The 19,105-nt window shown below is 50.6% G+C and overlaps 1 protein-coding gene across 1 annotated transcript in view; it reads left to right on the top strand.

Annotated features, from left to right (window-relative positions):
• The window catches only part of LOC131419945 (sodium- and chloride-dependent GABA transporter 3), a 125,902-nt gene that overhangs the window by 76,553 nt on the left and 30,244 nt on the right, over positions 1 to 19,105 (top strand). Inside the window, exon 7 of the mRNA XM_058565569.1 lies at positions 16,927 to 17,030. Within this exon, the coding sequence (XP_058421552.1) occupies positions 16,927 to 17,030 (104 nt within the window). The remainder of the gene's footprint in view (positions 1 to 16,926; positions 17,031 to 19,105) is intronic.

Genomic DNA, 19,105 nt, shown 5'->3' with positions numbered 1-19,105 from the left:
CAAGCCAAGCTGTGAGTTTAAAATGTCTATTATATTCCATGATTGTATGTCTTCTGTATGTCCCATAAAATATGCTTAATTCTCAGTATTTGCTTCTTTTCACCTGCTGGTCTTGAACATGACATAGTGAATGTTCAAGCAGTAAATTAATATTGATGGAAGTAGCCCTTGGTCATTCATGCTTAATTCAACAGTGCAATTTTATTCACAACGTCATATGTTTGTGGCGATGATTTCGTATTTCATACTATCCGTGAATATATTTTCTGACAGTATATTTGCTTCTGGCATATGGAGTAAAATCGTATTCATCAAGGTATTGGACTGAAAGCCCCATGGAGCCCATTTATTTGCTATTTTAACAAGTTTGAGAATCATTGTCTAGGCTCACTTTCTTCTGTTGTGGTGAGTGGCTGGTTCCCAGAGAAAGGACGTGACTTACCCAGCTGGTGGAGAGCTGGGCTAGGAGGCAGCGTCTGTCATCTTTCCACCCTTTGAGCCTGTTTTCTCGTCTGTGAAATCAAGAGATTACAGTAGACGTGGAATCAGTCCTGGTTCACTAGCTTTGTGACCTTAGGCAGATCGCCTAACCTCTCTGGGCTTCCATCTTAATAAGCCCTACTCTCTCTACCTCAAATGACTGTCAAGAGTATCAGACAGGCTGACATGCACAACAGAGCTCCGAGAAACACGAGGGCTGAGGGAGGTGCGTGCGGTTCTCGTAATTAAGATGCTGAGACTGTCTCCTGTGACGCCTCCCTGGTCAGGAAGAAGAGTGCTTTGCAGATGCAGTGTGTTCTGATGATTCCTGACCCAGCACAGATGGGAGCAAGGAGGGCAGGGGGTTTCTCTGTCTGTGAGCAGCAGGGTGATGGGGCTTTGATACATCTTAGTTTGCTGGGATTGTGGCATTTGATGTTCTTCTCTGTGAAAGCTCACCGGTGTGTGAATCTCAGGTTCCGCTCCCCTCACTTCTCATATGCGAGCCACGCTCTGGAAAGCCCTGCAGGGCAGGCGCCGAGTCCTGCACACTGTTCACAAGGAGGTCAGGCAGAGCTGTCTCCTTGATTAGAGCCTTCGAGACCTTGCAAATGTTAGAGGCGCCTGCGTGCAGCTCAGCCTCCAGTGTTGGAAAGGCCTGGTCCTTGCATTTTGCACCCTCTCTGCCCCCAGGACGCAGTGGTGCATTGTGGGAAACCCCCAGGCTCAGAATCAGGGGACCCAGCTCCCTCGGTGACCTTGAACAGTTATTGTCCCTCCTCGTGCCAGAGTGCCCTCAGCCATAAAATGAGGACAGCGAGTGAAATCACTGGTTTTCAATCTTTTCTCTGTCAATTACCCTTTTCTTTCCCCCCTCATGGCCTATTCCCATGGGCTGTTTGATGCTGACAGCAAGTTCCTATTAGCGGTTATGTGTGTCTGAGGCAGAGCCCAGGAATTATTCTTTAAAATGTGCTTTGTGGAAATGAGGCCCCGAGAGATGAGATGATTTATCTGTGGTCATGTGAGTGTTTTTGTATTATAAATCAGCCACGTGTCCCAAGGTTATAGATGATAGAGCTTTACGATTTCTCAAGGCCTGGAGAGTAAGTGGGAGGAGGGTCAGATGAATGTCATTCTAGGCAAGTGTGTGGTCAATATCCTTGGGGAGATAATCCAAACTATGCTTGATCACCACCCACGACTACCCTTCCAGAGCCCTTCCAGAGCACGGTCAATGTCTTATCCATCCCTACCTCTCCCCTGGGGGCTTGCATATTGCTCAGCACATAGTAAGTGCTCACTAAACACTTGCTGTAGAATGTGGTCTCCATCTCAGTGCTGTGCTTTTGCCCAGGGCTGTGGGTGCTGTGATAATTGTTTACACCTCAAAATAGGTGACCAAGTAGAGAAGACACAAAGTGGGAAAGAAAGAAGGCGTTCTCTAAGAAAGACGGGTGAGGAAAATGGACTACAGACACGGGCTTCTTAGTGAATGCCTCGGAGACAACATGAAAGGAATCCATAAGACTGTGCAGAGGATGCCTGGGGGTGTGTACTTGTCCATTCTTGTCCGTGGCTCCTCCTCATCCCTTGAGCCCTGGAAGGTCGTTCCTCCTCACCCAAAAGAGAACTGGGGCTGAAAATGAGGTTTAAGAACTCAGATCAGTCCATGAATTGCAGTTGGATGATGTAAGGAATTCAGAAGTATTGTTAGTCATTGAGGTGATGTCAAGGAGGAGACAGTGGAATCCCAGAACACTCCCGGGTTTTCTGCTGGGGGGCTGAACACTGGGTTTGGCTCCTGACTGCCCCCTGGGCAGGGGAGGGATTTCCTCGGTTTACGCCGCTGCTGTGATCGTGAGTTACTGGTCACAAAGCATACACCTTGTCACCAACGCGCCTCTGGAAGGGGTGTCCCTTCCCTTTTGGCAGATGTGACTCCCCTCCTCGGGGAGCCCGCCAGTTCCCACCGCTGGGACGGGAGCTTCCCCTCTGTGGTCTTGTTGGTTCTGCCCGCACGGGGGGCACCCACGTACCCACCACCTAGATTCTGCCATCGAGATCGTGCTGTGTCTGCTTCATCACAGGCCTCTCCAAGCCTTCTATCAATCCATCCATTTTATTTTTTGATACATTTCAAAGTAAGTTGCAGATATCAGCACGCTTCACCCCCTAAACACTTCCGTAGTCATGTATTGATTTATTTTTAAAATTATTGTTCTTGGTTTTGTTGCTCAAGCCGATGCCTGGGGAAGTCCCTGAGGGAGGCGTGAGGACTGCGGACAGCCCCTCTCTCATGGTGGCTTTGCCCAGAGCCGAGGCCACAGTCCTGGAGCATCCTTTGGGAGGGAGTGTTGTGGCAGCCTGTCACATCTCCCGTTAGTCCACCAGTGAGGTTAGCTGTCCGTCCTGTGTTCTTGCCCTCCAAAACCATCCCGTGGTCGGGAAGATGGTGTCAAAGCTCGTGGGTGAAAGCGTCCTGCCATGCTGCTGTGGTCGTTCATTCGCCCGTCACGCGACCTGCTTCTGTCCTCTGCCCTGAGCGCTCTGGACTTGCTGCCCCGTTCGTCAGATTCCTGAGGATCTGGTGTCGGGGAAAGCTGCCACCTCCCCACTTGGATGAGCAGAGGAGAGGCAGTGTGGAGCAGGGGCCGTGTGACCGTGAAGGCTGGTGAGGATGTGGAGAGATTGCAGGAGAGCAGGCTCTGAACCGACACAGGCAAGTGGTCGCATGTCAGGCACCACATCCTTTTGTGCTGAGCCTGTGAGGAGCAGAGACTTGTGTGCCAGGCTGGTCACCCTGGGCTCTCTCATCTGGGTTGGGACGGTGCCCATCTCCTGGGAAGGTTAAAGGGAGGGCTTTGGGTTCAGACAGATCTGGGTTTGAGTCTTCCACTTACTGGCTGGGTGATGGAGGGCTGCTTCTGTAGCCTCTCTGGGCCTCAGTTTCCTCATCTGTAAAGTGGAGATAATAGTAATACTGAGTTCACAGTGTTGCTGTGAGGACTATGTCAACTGTCAGCCTCGTAAGCCCCCAGCGCAGAAGTGAAGTCCGTGAGGATTTAAGGGCCTGTTGTCTGCTGCTGAGATGATGTAAGAGGATCCACTCGCCTTCTTTTTCTAGGAGCAAAGGGCGTCCTTGCCTCTCCAGCTGATGCTCGTATGAGCAGCTTGCATGGCTCCTCGAAAGCCTGGTGGAGGTTGTGAGTTTCCCTCCATTCTCACTCCTGATGCTGCCCAGAGGCGATGGCCCCAGGGAGACGGCGAGGCCCCAAGTGAGGCTGCAGAGCCTGGCTCCCTGGGGTCATCTGCTGGGCCTGGAGGGGAGCTGTGAGCCAGGGAGTAGGCAGGCTGCCTGCCCCTTGTGGGAGCACTCACCCGGGGTGGGGAGGAGGCCGGGGCTCTGGGACCAGTCCAGAATAGCGGACTTTTCTTCTGCTTCCCCTCCTGGGACACACCTCCTCAGCCCCACAGACCCTCCAAAGATGCTTTCTCAAGCTGGAAATAATGACCCCTCTCCGGCCACTCAGCCCCTCCCACCGGATGCTGCATTTGCCGTGAGCCAGGTGTCAGTGTGTGCTCTACACACATCATCTCGTTTTGTCTCCAGAACAGTGCTGGCCGCTTGGAGCTGCTGCTGTCCCCACTGTACCCATGAAGAAACTGAGACTCACAGAAGTGGCCTCCCCAAGGTCGCCCAGCAGAGCTGGCACTCACCCAGCTCTGTGTGAGTCTGGGGACCAGGGAGGGTGCTTGTCTGACTTCCTTTCCCTCGTACACTTGCTCGATTGCAGCTCCTGAACAGGGGATGGGGGTCTTAATCATCTCTATATTCTCTATGGCTGGCAGGTATATGATGCTCGGAAAATGTTGTTGGGGGGAGTTGACCCACTGACCGTTAAGTTTCTTAGCAGCAGAAAACCTCAGAGATTTCTGCTCTAACTTCTAATGCAATGCAAGAATTTCCTCACCGCATCCCCAACTACTTGGTTACTTCTGGCAACAGGGAGCTCATCCCAGAGCTGGAGCTCTCAGCCAGGGAGGAACCTCTTCTGCTGCTGACTGTCCCCACCCCCTAGCCACCAGGGGTCCCCTCTGGGTGGCTCCTCAGGCAAGAATTTGAGTGCTTTCCCTTTCACTGTCAGAATTTGGTTTCCCATGGGATTGAGTAGCATCTTCCTGCATCCTCCCCGTGCCTGCCACTCACATTTTCCCACTCAAACTCTGAGCAGCTTCCAACCAAAGACATAGTGATGAATGAAATACCAGCTCTGTGAGTCCGTGGGGTCCAAGGAGGTGCGTTCCATCCCCGCTTTCAGTCCTTTGCTCATAAGCACTCCTGCTGGGCGACTTCTCGCACGTCTTTGCTTTTCCTACCTCTAGGCTTCGCTGATACCATTTGCATCACCGGAATGTGCTGCCACTTCCTCCCAGGCCAGGACAAGTGCCAAAAGCCGTTGCACACGTGTATCTCCATGAGCGTGGTGTCATTCTCCCCTTCCCTTTATAAAGACTCTCCTCCCCCTGCATTTCACTTGAAGTTGTCACTAGTGTGGGGCAGGAGCTTAAACTCTGTGGTGTCACAGTCTTCCTGGGCTTTCAAGACTGTAAGGTTGAAACACCCCGAGGAAAATGAGCCTCAACTGACCCCCAAAACAAATCCTTGCTTTATAAGCCTGGGATGTCAGGGCTAGAAGACCACCTCTCTCAGGTTTTAGCTCACTTACCAACTCTGACTGGTGGTGGACTTCTTCCACCATAGCTGGACTGAGGGCAAAGGAGTGCTGTGATTGATTAGCAATGTCTGCCACGGGAGGAATGGTAGGTATGATTGATTAGCAATGTCTGCCACTGGAAGGAGTGGGAGTAGGATTGAGGGGCAATGTCTGCCGCTGACAGGAATGGGGGTGGGATGTGCATGCCACGTATTTGTCATCTCCGTTGCAATCCAGTCTCATTTTACAGATGAGAAAACTGAGGCCAGGAGAAAAGCAAGAGCTTTCAGGAGAACACACAGGAACTGTCAGGGCAACCTGGAATTGGAACCAGGTGTCCTGACCCTCAGTCCAGCACGTTCTCCACGTGTGCTGGCAGCTAGGACTCGGTATGAGCCTTGAGTGCTCCCTTCCTGTGTCCTGGAGACTCTAAGCAGCTGTGGGTCTTCAACAAATGTTTTTGAGTGCTTATCATGTGCCAGGCAGTGTGCGCAGTGCCAGGGATGCGTCAGTGGAAAACACAGACGAGACTCCCTGCCCTCCTGGAGCTTCTGTTCCAGTTGGAGGACGCAGACAGTAAACAGTGAATATGATGATGTGGGTAAATGTATCTACTTCTTTGTCTCTGGGCAGATGCGGAGGCGGCTGCCTTTACCAATCATGGACCGTGGCTGTTTCCTTTTTCATTTCCCTCCCAAGGGCTTAGTCCTTTTTATAGACTGGAGTATACGCGGCCTCTTGGCTGTCCCAGGGCGTGGAGCATCCTGGTGTGCCCTTTCTCTCCCTGGCTCTCTGCCTGGCACCAGCTCCATGGCTGTGAGAGGAAAGAGGTGGTTATGGTGGGAGATGATGAGGCTCCATCGGCTGCTTGCTCGGCTGACACAGTAGAACGTGCCGGCTTGGGCCTTGGTTGGGAGCTGACGTCTGGTTTGGCCCAGAAGACCCTGACCTTGTGCTCCCCAGTGATGGGATGTGGGTTCTGCAGCCCCACCACTGACGCCAGCTCAGACTGCTCTGCCTCCGTGGTTCTCAACCAGGGCTAGGTAGGCCCACTGCCCAGGGTCACTTAGAAACACGTGGGGGAGTAATTCTGGTTCCATGATGACGGGGCCACCTGTAGCATTTAGAGAGTGGGAGCCAGTGATGCTAAACCTCCTACAATGTGCAGGACAGTCCTGCACAATGAATCGTCCTGTCCAAAGCGCCAGTAGCATCCCCTTAGAGGAACACCGATGGGGGGAAGACCTTGGCCTAAAACGTAGCCCCCCGAGGGTGTGTCCTGGGAAAAGCTCAGAGATGGCCGTCTTCGGGCCTTGCCCATGCTTTCCATTGCTCCCAACCTCCTCTGTTTAGCCCTTTGGTAAAATGGGGCTCCATTGCCTCATGCGATGGATTAAGGGGTAGGCGTGTGCAGCCCCCAGGATTCTACCACGAGGCATGGAGGTCATTGCCATCAGCCCAGTGCTGGCAACCACCCGTGCACTGCCTCTGTGCTCTGTGACTGGGGCACGGCTGTCCAGCCTCTGGGCAAAGGCCCAGCCACAGTGACCCGGCTCCCTGCTCCACACAGAGGGGCCGCGAGGGTCAGCCTACACGCCCAGGCTCCCCCCACCGAACTGAACAGCTCCTCGCCGCCCGCAGTGCAGCTCTTAGCCCGGCGACACTTTACTGGCAGGCCCTCTGGCAAGGCCCAAGTTGGCCCCCAGGGCTGGCTGCCCAGGGGAGGGCTTGGCGCCGGAGCCACAGGCTGCAGAACATATTTCCAGTGGGGCTTCTAGGCCAAGAGCTTCTGCCCCTTCCCACCACCGTCCCTGCTGGCCCTGCCTGCCTGCCCAGCGCATTAGCGTTTAAATCTGTCCAGAGTCGGCGCCCCCAGCGCCCTCTCCCCGCATTGAGTCCACCCGGGAGGGAGCGTTTGAATCCTGCCCCCCAGACTCCCTTCCCTCACAATGGCCATACTGTGTTAGTCAGCGTCTGTATGTGGCATTAGCCGAGAGGAGGAGAGAGGGCGCCTAGCAACCTGGAGGGGCCCAGAAAGAGGTGGGCAGGAAGTGATTTTCATGTAATTATTCACTTCTACAAAAGCCGCTGTCAGGTACACACTGGAAACACAGCTGTTGTATTGTTCTCCTAACCTACTTTTAATCTTTTGAGAATCTTTACCGATATAAAAGGCGAAAAGAAAGTGCTTAATTCAGCCATTTTCTGCCGGGCCATATAAGTTATGTTCTTGCCTCAGTTGAAGGCTCCGCTTACAAAAGTTGTGTTGTGTGTGTGTGTTTGTGTGTCTGTGGCTGTCTGTTTGAAAAGAGAATGTTAAAGAGAGAAAAGGCTCAGGAGGACCACCCAGCCCTGTCCTGGCTACTTGGATCCAAAAGGCAAATGCCACATGTGCTGTGGGGACGGCAGGGAGCGTGGGAGCAGTGGGAGGCTGGCTCCTTCCGCCCCTCGCTGGTACCCTTGCTCTGAGCCCCAAGGGCAGGCGCGTCTGCTTTAGTGATGCGCGGCCGCAGCATGCAGTGCTGCTCAGAAATCTGGTTAGTTCACTGGGGGTAGGGGGACTGGGATGGTGGAAAAGACATAGGAGCTTCTTTTTATAGTGTAGTTGAGAAGTGTTAGCCACCAAAAGAAATCAGATTAAGAGAATCATACCAGATACCCACTGCGTCCTTTACATTCAGTGTATCTTTCTTTTACGGACAAGCAAGTTGAGGCTCAGAGAGGTGAAGTAACTTGCCCAGGGTACCACAGCAGGTAAATGGAAGAATAGGGCTCCAGCCCGGGTCTACCTGCCCCGAAGCTCACACCTTTTCTGTTAAGCCCCCGTAAGGCTCAGAGACAGGCACCTGACAAAAGCCATCTCATTTAACTTAGTCCCCCTTTGCTTGGTGCTTCAGTGCCTTCTCCCAAAGCCAGGCCAGGTTCCAGGGGGCAGTTCCGGAGGTTAATTTGTCCCTAAGAGCAAGGGGACTCCTCACACAGTGGTCAGCATGTACATCTCTCCAGAGCTAAATGGACAAGCGACCTCACCTCTCTGAGTGTTCATTTTTTCATCTATAGAAAGGGGATAATGATAGCACTCTTTGAGTCTAATACTTGTGAACAGTGAGTCTAATCCCTGTAAAGCGCTTAGAACAGCCCCTGCTGTGTCATGGGTGCTGACGGAGGTGAGCAGGTGTCGCTGTGGCTATCAGCATCACCATCATCACCTACCTCCTCTTACTCGTGCTCTCGTGGCAGGGTGGGTGAACGCTGCATTTGTCAGAGCCCTTAAAGCACGAGTGCAGCGACCACCACCGACTCCAGGACGCGGAGGTGGACGGGCCAGGCCCGCCTGCTGGCACTGGCGTTGAGGACGGACAGAGGTGCTGCCCTCGCTCTGACGGTGGCTCTCGTCCAAGCACGTTTCTAGGGGAGCTTCTCTGTAGCCCATGGTGCCGTAGACGCCGTGGAAGATCGCTGTTGCGCCTCCACTCCCCTCCAGCTCCCGGGACTGCAGCTGCACCCTCACAGGGCCGGGCCCTGGCCCCTGCTGCCCCGCGACCTCGTCTCCCCGGTTCCCCCTCACTGCCCTGCCCCAGGTGTGGTGTTACAGCTTCTCTGCCTTTGCGTACACCGTCTCTCCTCTGGAATGTAAGCTTCCTGAGGGCGGGAGCTCCTGGAACTGCGCCTGGCGCACAGCAGACACTCACCGCATGTTTCTTGTGGGGAACGAGGGAAGAGGCTTTATTTCTCCAGATCTTTGAAGACTGGCGTGTCCTGGGGGGCAGCAATGTGGACTAAGCACCTGCTGTTGGTTAGCGCTCACGGCTGGGTTTCTGAGTGCTTCCTCAGTGCTCCCCAAGACCTGGGCACCGTGCAGAATATTTGTTTCACACATATTGTCTTTTTAATCTTTTGTGTGTGAGGGAAAAAGAGGGAGGCTCTAGCCACATGTGCGCAGTGACCCTCTCCCCAGTCTCCCCGGTCGGATAAGTCACTTCTCTCCAAGAGGTGAGAAAAAGACATGAAGCTCTCTCCCCAGACTTCTAGGAGGTTAGACACCCTCACGTGGTCCAGGTGGGCATGTGGGGAGAGGGCAAGAGTGTTTCCACCCACATGCAGCTTCTAACCTGGGGATAATGATGCCCACCGCAGGGCAATGTGCAGGTCACCGGATATAAGATGCCTTATAAACTGTAAAGTGCTATGCATGTGGACTGGGGCAGCATACACTGAGCATCCATCGTGACAAATATAGCCTCTGAATGTGGGTAGGGAAGAAGTGTCCTTGTCCCTCCATCCTTCCTTGCTCCTCCCAGCCGAGATCACTGAGGACCTACTCTGTGCCGACCCGTGCTGGGCCCTGAGGGTCTAGTTGGGAAGGCGGATTATACCTAATCCATTGCTTTCTGCACCTACTGTGTACCGGGGTTCATTGGAACCAGGTGCCCAGAGAGAGGTGAGGTTACCCCAGAGCTAGAGGGCAGGACTACCTCTCTTCTGAAGGGGCTCTGCTCCCCTGTTCCCATACAAATCTGTCCTCCAAACCTCTGAATGTGGACCGCCCCCAGCCATGCTGCCAGAACGCCCCCCATTCATTGCTGCAGAACATGGGGAGTGATCCGTTTCTCAGCTATTGACCCAGCTTCCTTAGGGTTTGTTTTGAGAAGACTATTTTCCCTTCAAATTGTGTTGAGAAATAGGAAGCCCTTTCTCCGCTGAACTGCCCCCTTTGCAGCGTCCTGGGAAATGCTGGTCAATGGGGCTCAGTTGCCTGGTCTTCATTCATGGAGGTGGGGTTGCCTTTGTCCTGTTTGACTTGACAGCCACAGAGCTATGTAAATCCTGGCCAGCCAATGCTCCAGGCCTGCTCAGCACCCCAGGAGGCCCCAGCTTTTCTCTGTAGAACGTGGAGCCAGAATGCCTTGGGTTCGAGCCTGATTCGCTCCCTTATTAGCTGTTTGACCTTTTATGGATCCGTTTCCTCTTCTATAAAAATGGAGATGATAACACTTCCCTAGGGAGACGATTCTGTAAATTATGAGACTGTGTCCATGAAAGCCCCGAGTACACAGTAGGTTTTCAGCAAATGTTGACTCAAGTTTCCTACTTCTTAAGGTGTCATCAAACTGGTAGAAGGGTTCATGAGTGTTCTCTTAGCCTGATTTGTTAGCCTCTCTTTGCCCCTTTTGTCAAGTCATTCCAGTGGCCGCCATGATCTTGTGTGACCTCTGGGTGTTTGAAGAATTCCTAGTTGAAGAAAGAAGTAGCCTGAGATGACATGGACTTGGGATAATGCCTTTAGCAGAGATAATGCTGTGTGTTCACCAACTATTTTTTTTTTTCTTGGGTAAATGGGAAGACTACCTTTCCCAGATTCCCTTGCCTTTAGGTTGGGACCATGTGACTTGGTTCTGGTCAATGATACCATTGATATCAAATGCCAGGCCTGGCTCTTAAAAATTTCCCAAGCAAACCTCCAGTTCTCTGTTCCTCTGCCTCAGAAGCTGTGTTGACATGGAAATATCATAATAAGATAGGAAGGCTTATATCACTAAGCCCTTGGGTGGAAGAGAGCCCCTTCACAATCTGTGTCTGGCAAGAAATAAACTTCGGTTGTGCTAAGCCATTGAGATTTTGGGGTTTACTGTTTGATCCAGCATAGCCTATCAGTAATTATCTTAACAAATGTAGCAGCTTCCTTATGAGTAATTTGTTCTTTCCCAGACTGAGGAGGAAGGCTGACAACTGGGGCCCTGTTGCATTTTCACAACCATAGGCATATGTTTAAGAACATAGACACACATCAGTTATGCCAGTCTGTTAAGGAGTCTAATGATGCGGACTCCCTGTGAAGATATATCATGCTTCTTTGTGAGACTTTGTCAAGAAATCTAATCCTGAAGGTTCTTGGGCACTGCATGCCCAATGAACATGTGTCTCAGCAGAAAAGTTGATATCAACATGGGTTTTCCAAATGTGGAAAATAGAAAATGCCAGTGAAGAAAGTTTTGGATCTGGAGTCGTGGAGATGTTAAGTTGATGCTAAAATTCTGATGACTTCCAGATCTGTGTCTCCAGCCCAGACCACGATATTTAGCCCTAGACTTTCCTCCTGGGTCCTGCACATCTCACTCACTGTCTCAAACTTGCCTCGCCGAGAAGTGTACTTGCCCATTTCCCTACTTTACACCTCCACCCTCCCTTACAAAAACGGGCTCATCCTTGAGTGTTGCATGCCCATCCACCAAATTACTCAGCTCTGGATATTCTGCCACCTCCAGTTGAGACCGATTTTGTTTAATTTGCCCTCTAAACATTTTTCGAGAACCAAGGAGACAAGAATGGCAACAGAAAAAAAATTTTTTTTTAATTTCCCAGAATCTCTCTACCCAAACAGAGAAACTAGGATAGTAAAACAAAAAACCTGTGGACGGCACCTTCCACATGTCTAGGTGACTCCATGAACCACAAAATGTGGACAGGTAGGGCCAAACACCAACAGCAATACGTCTGCGTGATACCAGCTCTGTGGGTGAGATGAAGATGAAGGTGAAGGCAAAGGGAATTCAGAAGGCTAAGATCCAAGAAACCCTGAAATCTCTAACATGTCCTCAGCTCTAGGAAGAGAGGACTGGGAGTAGAAGCTTGGTGGAGCTATCTGAGAACGTGAGACAAATGTGGGAAAGATCTGTGCAGGCTGCGAGTCATGGGTGAGTGAGCGAGGACTGCGGGAAGTTCAGGTGGGGGTCTGGGCCCTGGGAACTCCAGGGACTGACCAGCTGAGGCTCCGTGGTCAGAGAGAGCCCCACACTGAGGAGAAGCCACTGGAAGCAGAATCCGAATTGAGCAGGATGGAGACACTAGAGGAAACCAAAAGAGAAGTTCCAGATAAGAGTGGAGGAAGGGAACGGAGAACAGTAGTTTCAGAAAGAACTAACTGTGTGGCCATAGTTTTAAAGACTTTTTGGTAATAACAGAAGAGGCAGCCCTGGAACTGTGAGGTCAGAAAATCGACCCCAGAGCACCCCCATTCCTCGACACAAGAAAACCCCCTTCTAAGAGTACGAGAACATGCATCTCACCTACACACGAGCAGCAGAAAAGGACTGTGGTCATATCTCATGCAAAGCTATTATAAGAAAAAGAATTATGAAGAGAATAGTGTTCCTATAGATCATACATTCCACAAAGACCCACAAAACATCTAAGCACTGAAACTTAGTTATTTCAAAACAAGCTAAAAGAAATTGAGAAACCAAGAGATGCTATGAAACAGTAGCATATGTGAAATTGTTAGAAGATTTGAAAAGAGCTGACAGGGAGGGCAGTTTACAAAAGAAAAAAATATTTCAGAATAAATAACTCAATAGAAGGGTAAAGGGGTGAGTAGGCACCATGGATAATATCAGAAGGTAAATAGAGGTTGTAAAGGAGGAAAATAAAAAATAAAGTCAGAAATGAAGAAAGAGATTTTTTAAAGGATGCAAGAAAAAGTGAGAGGTATAAAAGATAGACAAAGACGACCCAGCATACAAGTACCCCAAGAAGAAACCCAATGCAATGGAAGAGAACAAATACTAAAAACAATAGTTCAGGGATTTTTTTCCCCTAAAAAAAAAGACAAGACTTGAACTTCCATCTTGAAGAAGTACACCACAACCCGGAAGAATCAACATTAAGACATATTCTAATAAACATTATTGGACTTCACAGAGAAAGGAAAAAACCTGTTGGTCGTTCAGACAAAAAAAGCAAGTGCTTTATAAGGGGAAACAGATGAGAGTGGTGTCAGACTTTTCTACAGTAGCTCTTTGTGCCAGGAGACAACCACGCAACATACTCAAGATAGTCAGGAAAAGAAAAAGAGAGCCAAGGATTTTATGCAGCCAAACCGACTTGCAAGTACGAAAGCCGCAGATCAACCATTATGAACATGCAGGAACCTGGGAGATATTTCCCATAAGCCTTTCCAGAGGAATTGACTAGACAGCCAGCTTACAGGCAACCAAATTGACTGGAGAGGTATTAACATAAGGGCTGAGAGGGAGCATTAAATTTCTAGTCACCTGTGGACTCACACTGGATAATGGCTGTAAGGGAGATAGTACGATATGGAACAGTTGTAGGTTCTGATAATGCAGATACAGTGCAGACATTAGAAACTGGAGAGAGAATGGAGCGTGCGTGTGAAAAGGAGAATAAATTCACACACTACCCTTACATATTAACTGGGAACTAATGGATGTTTCTTCAAATCAGGTGCTAGAGGAAAGGGAAGGGAGAGAAATAGAGACTGTTGGCTTATTTCAATATTCCTCATAGCAGGGAACCAACAGACATTGTCAAAAATGGGGCATGCCAAGGGCATGGTATAAAGGTGTCGATTTAATGGTAACCATCAGAAGGAACATGACAGGCTTTTTCCCACAGAGGTAAGGGAGCAAGAGGGAAAATCATTTGAGAACACTTCCCTCTCTCACATGAACCTCCAGGCCCAACATGTCCTCTCTCATTGTTTCTCTGGTCTTTAAAGGTGTGCCTCCTCCAGACAGCCTTCTCTGATTGTCCTAGCACGTGTTAATCTTCCCCCTCATCCACCGCTCCTGGTACTGGGTGCCTTCTTCTCTGAATCTTGTCTCACCTGCGCACAGAGATGGAGTGCCATATATAATGGACAGTACCTCTTTCAGAGTCTGGCACAGGGTTTTGCATACAGAAGGCACTCAATGAATGCTTGGTCTTTGGTAGTTCAGGATTAATTGAAGGATTTGGGCTTACAGCCTCTGGGTTTTTTTTTAAGAGCTTAGTGTTGCTGTTAGTCAGAATTCTTTCCATTTGAAGTGACGGCAATGCCTTTCAACTTGACTTAAGAAAAAGAGGAATTGATAGGCCTCTGAAATTGAAATTTTCTAGGGTAGGTCTGATTTTTGGTATGGCTGGATCCAGGGACTCGAGTCAGGTCACCAGTATCAGTCTTTTTTGCTCTGGACTCTGCTTTCCGTGGTGTTGGCCGTGTTCTCAGGCAGGCTCTTTCCTCGTGGTCAGCGATGACCCCAGCAGGTACAAGCTTAACGTCTCCAGGAGGAAAGAATGTCTCCCGTTTCCACTGGCTCCACTGAGAGTCCCAGGACTGAATTTGATTGGCTTGGCTTGCATCATGTGCTCATCCCTGAACCAATCACTGTGGCCGAGAGAGATGCTTTGATTGGCCAGGCCTGGGTCATGTGACAACTGGCGAAGTTATCTGAGTGGGGAGGAGATGGTTTCCCAAAGTAAAATGGAGGTGCTGTTGCCTGAAAAGGAGCAATGGATGCCAGGTGGGCAGAAACAGCAGACGTCGTTTTAGTGTTGACGTGCTCAGTGTGTAAACTGTAAGAAAAACTCCCTGCAAGTGAAAATCATGATTTGGGGGTCCATCTTTGGGACATGTGGATGGAAAGCTCTCTCTGATATTTTCAAACTCACAGAGTTTATTTACCATGTTTTGGGGGAATTCACCGTGGGGCCCAGCTGCGATGGAGGAGCCGGTTTTCCCGCAAGTCTGGGGGCTTCTCTCACTCTGGCCTGTGCACTCAGCCAGGGGACAAGAAGGTTCTGGAAGAGGGACACTCCGTTTGCAGAGGCGTTAAAACCAAGTGAAGGAAACTCGGGGAGCAGTGCTCGGTTGAGCCCTGAGCATCCCGGGGGGTTGCTCCTGTGAGCCGGTTTTGTTTCCTGGGTCAGCAGCTGTACTGTTTGTGCTTCTCCATGTGGTTTACTGGCCTTACCAAGCAGAACGGGAAATCCACTGAGGTAGCAAGTGGGGAAACTGAGGCAGAGAAGGAAGAATTTAAAATACATCCATTTCTCTCCTGAATCTTCAACACTTTTTTCTGCACCAGACCCTTCCTATCAACATTTAAGCATCCTCAAGTTTCTACCAGTTTTTTAAAAATCCTCCCTTTTCTGGGGCCGGCCTGGTGGCACAAGCGGTTAAGTGCACTCGCTCCGCTGCGGCGGCCTGGGGTTCGAATCCCAGGCACCGACGCAGCGCTTGCCAAGCCATGCTGTGGTGGCGTCCCATATAAAGTAGAGGAAAATGAGCACGAATGTTAGCCCAGGGCCAATCTTCCTCACACACACACACAAAAATCCTTCCTTTTCTAAATTTTCTTTAAAAAATTCTCCCTAAGTTCTTCATTTAGCTCCAGGACACTAAACCCAGGGACCCTAAGGTAGAGGGGGAAAAAATGGATTCATTTCTTAGGTTGAGAGGCAGCATTAGGATCTTCAATTTTAATAAGTATTTATTGAATGATTTAATAAACTCGAGCAAATCCAGGGTAGAGTGACCTGGACCATGTAATCAAATCCCCAAGAGAGAGGACATAGAGATCTTTTGTCTGGAAAAGGGAGAGTTCTAGGGCCCAGGGGCACTGGTGCTTTCCTCTAATCTCGAAAGTGCTACCACAGGGCAGAGAGATGTGGGGGGCCCAGAGCTAGGAAGACGGACAGGGAGACTTCCTCTCATTTTAGGAAATGTCCTAATGGTCGGAACTCTCTCAAGAAGAGAGGGGCCGGGTCAGGAGAGAGAGAGCTCTCCATCCCTGGTGGTAATCCGGGGACTGTTCTGTCAGGAGACTCAGAGGAGGGTCTCGTGTTGGGTGGAGGCTGCGCCAGAGCACTTCTCAGGTTCTGGGAGGGGTCAGCGTGCATCTCCAGAGGTGGGTCTGCGTGGACTTGCGTCCGCCACTTCCCAGCTGTGTGGTCTTGAGCAAATTACTCAACTCTCTGTTCCTCGGTTTCCTCAGCTGTAAGGGGACTAATAACAGCACCTGCTGCATAGGGCTGCTGTGACTGTCGCAGTGCAGTAATGCCTCCGGGTGCGGCACGGGTGCCTGGAGCACAGTGAGTGCTCAGTACGTGTTTGCCAGTGTTTGTATTGAGTGCAACACCCTGGTCTCGAGGTGGCGTCTGGCTCTCCAGCGTGCGTCTCCTCAGCTGCAGTTGGGTTTTAGCCGTGGGTTTTCCTTGGCGACACCCAGGAGCTGGGCACAGAGAGCCTGGGGAGGTGATGAGAAGCGTCCGTAACTCCTGTGGTGCATGCCATGCCGTCCACGGCGGCCGTCAGAGAGGCACCTGGAGGCTGAGGAGGTCGTTTCCGTCTGTACCCCAGACCCGTGGGAAGGGGCTGGACGGGTGGGCTCTGCCTTCCCCTCCGTCCCTGCCTCCTCTTGTGCTCAGCCAGCTGTGCAGACGGTTTCCCCTGTGGAATCCTGGGGCAGTTTTCTCATGGTGGTCTCATCACAAAGAAGGAAAATCACGTGTGTGGCTTAAACGTAACTTACCTCATGACGCGCCGGGTCCCAGGGCTTACCCTCCTTACCACGTGAATCCTCAATCCTGAGAGGGAGGGTCATTCCCCCCTTTGCAGATGAGGAGACTCAGCCTCAGAGAGGTTAAGTCACTTTTCCAAGGTCACACAGCTGGAGCAGTGTCCTAAACACCAAGTTCTTGCTATTGAGTGAGCTATTATCCATAACCTCTAGAAAACTCTGGAATTAATTAAGGACGTTTGTATTTAATCAAGCATTCCCCCAGAATAGAACTCCTAAAAAACACGTTCCTGAGAAGGTTAGGCAGTTTGGTTATCCCTTTGTGGAGTCTTTTTGGAGGGTAGGGTGTGGGTGGGGGTTCCAGAGAACAGGGCCTCCACACATCTGACTTCTTCTCTCTGTGCCAACTTCTTTGTGCCTTCCTGCAGGTCTGGGTAGATGCTGGAACACAGATCTTTTTCTCCTATGCCATCTGCCTGGGTTGTCTGACTGCTCTGGGAAGTTATAACAATTACAACAACAACTGCTACAGGTGAGCATTTCCCGGGGCCCTGCCAGCTCTCCACCGAACCCCATGACCCTCCACGCTGCCCGGCTGGTTCGTGTTTGTCCTCCCACCTTGCAGGGCCAGGCGGAGACAGATGGGCTCTTTCTCAGCCTCTCCCTACCCTGGGCCACCAGAGGAGATAGGAAAGTAGCAAATGTGATCAGAGTGCATTCCAGGCTGCAAAGCGAATCCACTCCTGGAATCTTATTTAGACCTCTGTCCCACCCTGTGCAGCATAGATTTATCCCAGGGTGGTTAAGTGACTTGCCCGAGGTCACACAGCTAGTAAGTGACAAAGCCGGGACTTGAACCCAGGCTTTGACACCAAAGGTCTTGTTTTTCTGCCTTCTGTTGAGAAACTGGCTTCCTACCCCTATTCACTTGACTGTAGGGTCCTCTCCTGCCCCACCTGGAGTGGCTGGTGCCCTGTCTTACCCCTCGACCTGACAGGCCTCCCTCCCCGGCCTCATGCCTCTGGCTGTCCCCAGGGCTGGGAGGGGGCTCCCGTGGGGAGGGCAGCCTGAGGCTGCCTGACTTGGCTGCCTGGCTTCTCGTGCCTGCAGCCTGAGTTCTGAGACCCACAGAGGGCCAGGGACTTGTCCAAGGTCACCCGGCAGCGCATAGTGGAAGTGAAATTTGCACCCTGGTCTCTGACTCTAGGCCGATGGGCTGTTTGCTGAGGCCTCTGCAGCCCTGAACGCAGTGCCTGGTCACAGCAGGTGACGGTGCAGGGACGGCTGGACACATCTGTTCCTTGCAGTCCAAGAGCTCCTTATGCAGGTGTAAACTCGTGGACTCATGGCCGTGAAGCCATCCCTGATCACAGATTAGTTGAAAAAGGAAGGGTTGTTCAGCAAATGATTCTGAGAAAGGATAAATATTTGGAGAGAAATAATCAAGGTAGATGCTCAGATCTCGTCCCCTGTGTACCACCGTGTCACATTGATCAAAGAGTTAAATATTTTTTAAAAGGAAACCATCCTAAAACTAGGAATAAAATATTGTTTTCAGATTGGGAAAGGATATAGAAAATATCAAAATAATTAAAGAAATCACAAAGGAAAAAAGTGACAGATTGGTCCACATAAAAATCTAGAACTTATAAAATTTCTGGGAGGAAACTATTAAAAATAGCCCGCTCTGGAGAGTGGGACTGGGAAGTCAGAGATGGGGAGGTGGGCTTTTCCCACCTGTACCTTCCTATAGAGTTTAAATGCTTTGTTTTGTTTTATACAATTTAAATGGTTTTTTTCCCACTTTGAGTACATATTGCTCTTATAATTTAAAAAAAATCAAGTTGATACAAATGTTATCTACATACCCTTCTGTATGATATCTCCAAATAAACACTGTGAAAACCATTTGCAGAGCTAAAGAGCATACTAACAACATATAATATGATACTCGAAGGGTTTGTGTCACTAGTATGTAAAGAAGAGGAGCAGATCAACATGAGAAACCTAAACACCAATAGAGAAATCAACAGCACGCTCTTAAAATGATGAGCTCGTTTTCCTCAACTAGCGAAGCGGCAGAGGTCTAGACATGAATGCTGTTCGGTGTCGGTGGTGCAGGGAGAGGGCGTGTCCCACTCTGCTGGCGGCAGGCACTTGGCCTGACAACCACGTGACTTGTTGTGTGGCTCTAGCGGCAGCATCATTTCAGAGAAGTTTGTCAAGGATAAAGTCCCTCCCACCTTACCTCTGTCTTCCAGATAGGGAAATTGAGCTCGTCCCTCAGCTGGACTCTGGCCGAGGTCTCCACGTCTCCACCCCAGCCCTCTGCTGCGTCCCCTTTGCAAGCCAGCTTTGTGGTCACTTTACTAACCCATTTGTCGGGTCAGCCATGTGCATTGTGTGTATACTAAGTGTGAGACGCCGGAATCGACACCTTGGGAGATACACACAGTGATGGCACAGCTCCAGGCTATAGAGATTGTGATTTGGGGAAACTGAGGCAGTGCAAGTGGGCAGATCCAACATGCTGAAGGAAGAGCCATTGTGGAAGCCAGTGCACCTTTAGGCAGCAAGTTCTGCTGTTCGTGGGGGCCTTTGGGCAGA

The sequence above is a fragment of the Diceros bicornis genome, chromosome 2, assembly GCF_020826845.1.
Source record: "Diceros bicornis minor isolate mBicDic1 chromosome 2, mDicBic1.mat.cur, whole genome shotgun sequence".
In the NCBI taxonomy this organism is placed as follows: Eukaryota; Metazoa; Chordata; class Mammalia; order Perissodactyla; family Rhinocerotidae; genus Diceros; species Diceros bicornis.
Note: the sequence above shows the minus strand (reverse complement) of the source record. Positions and strands in the feature narration are given on the sequence as shown.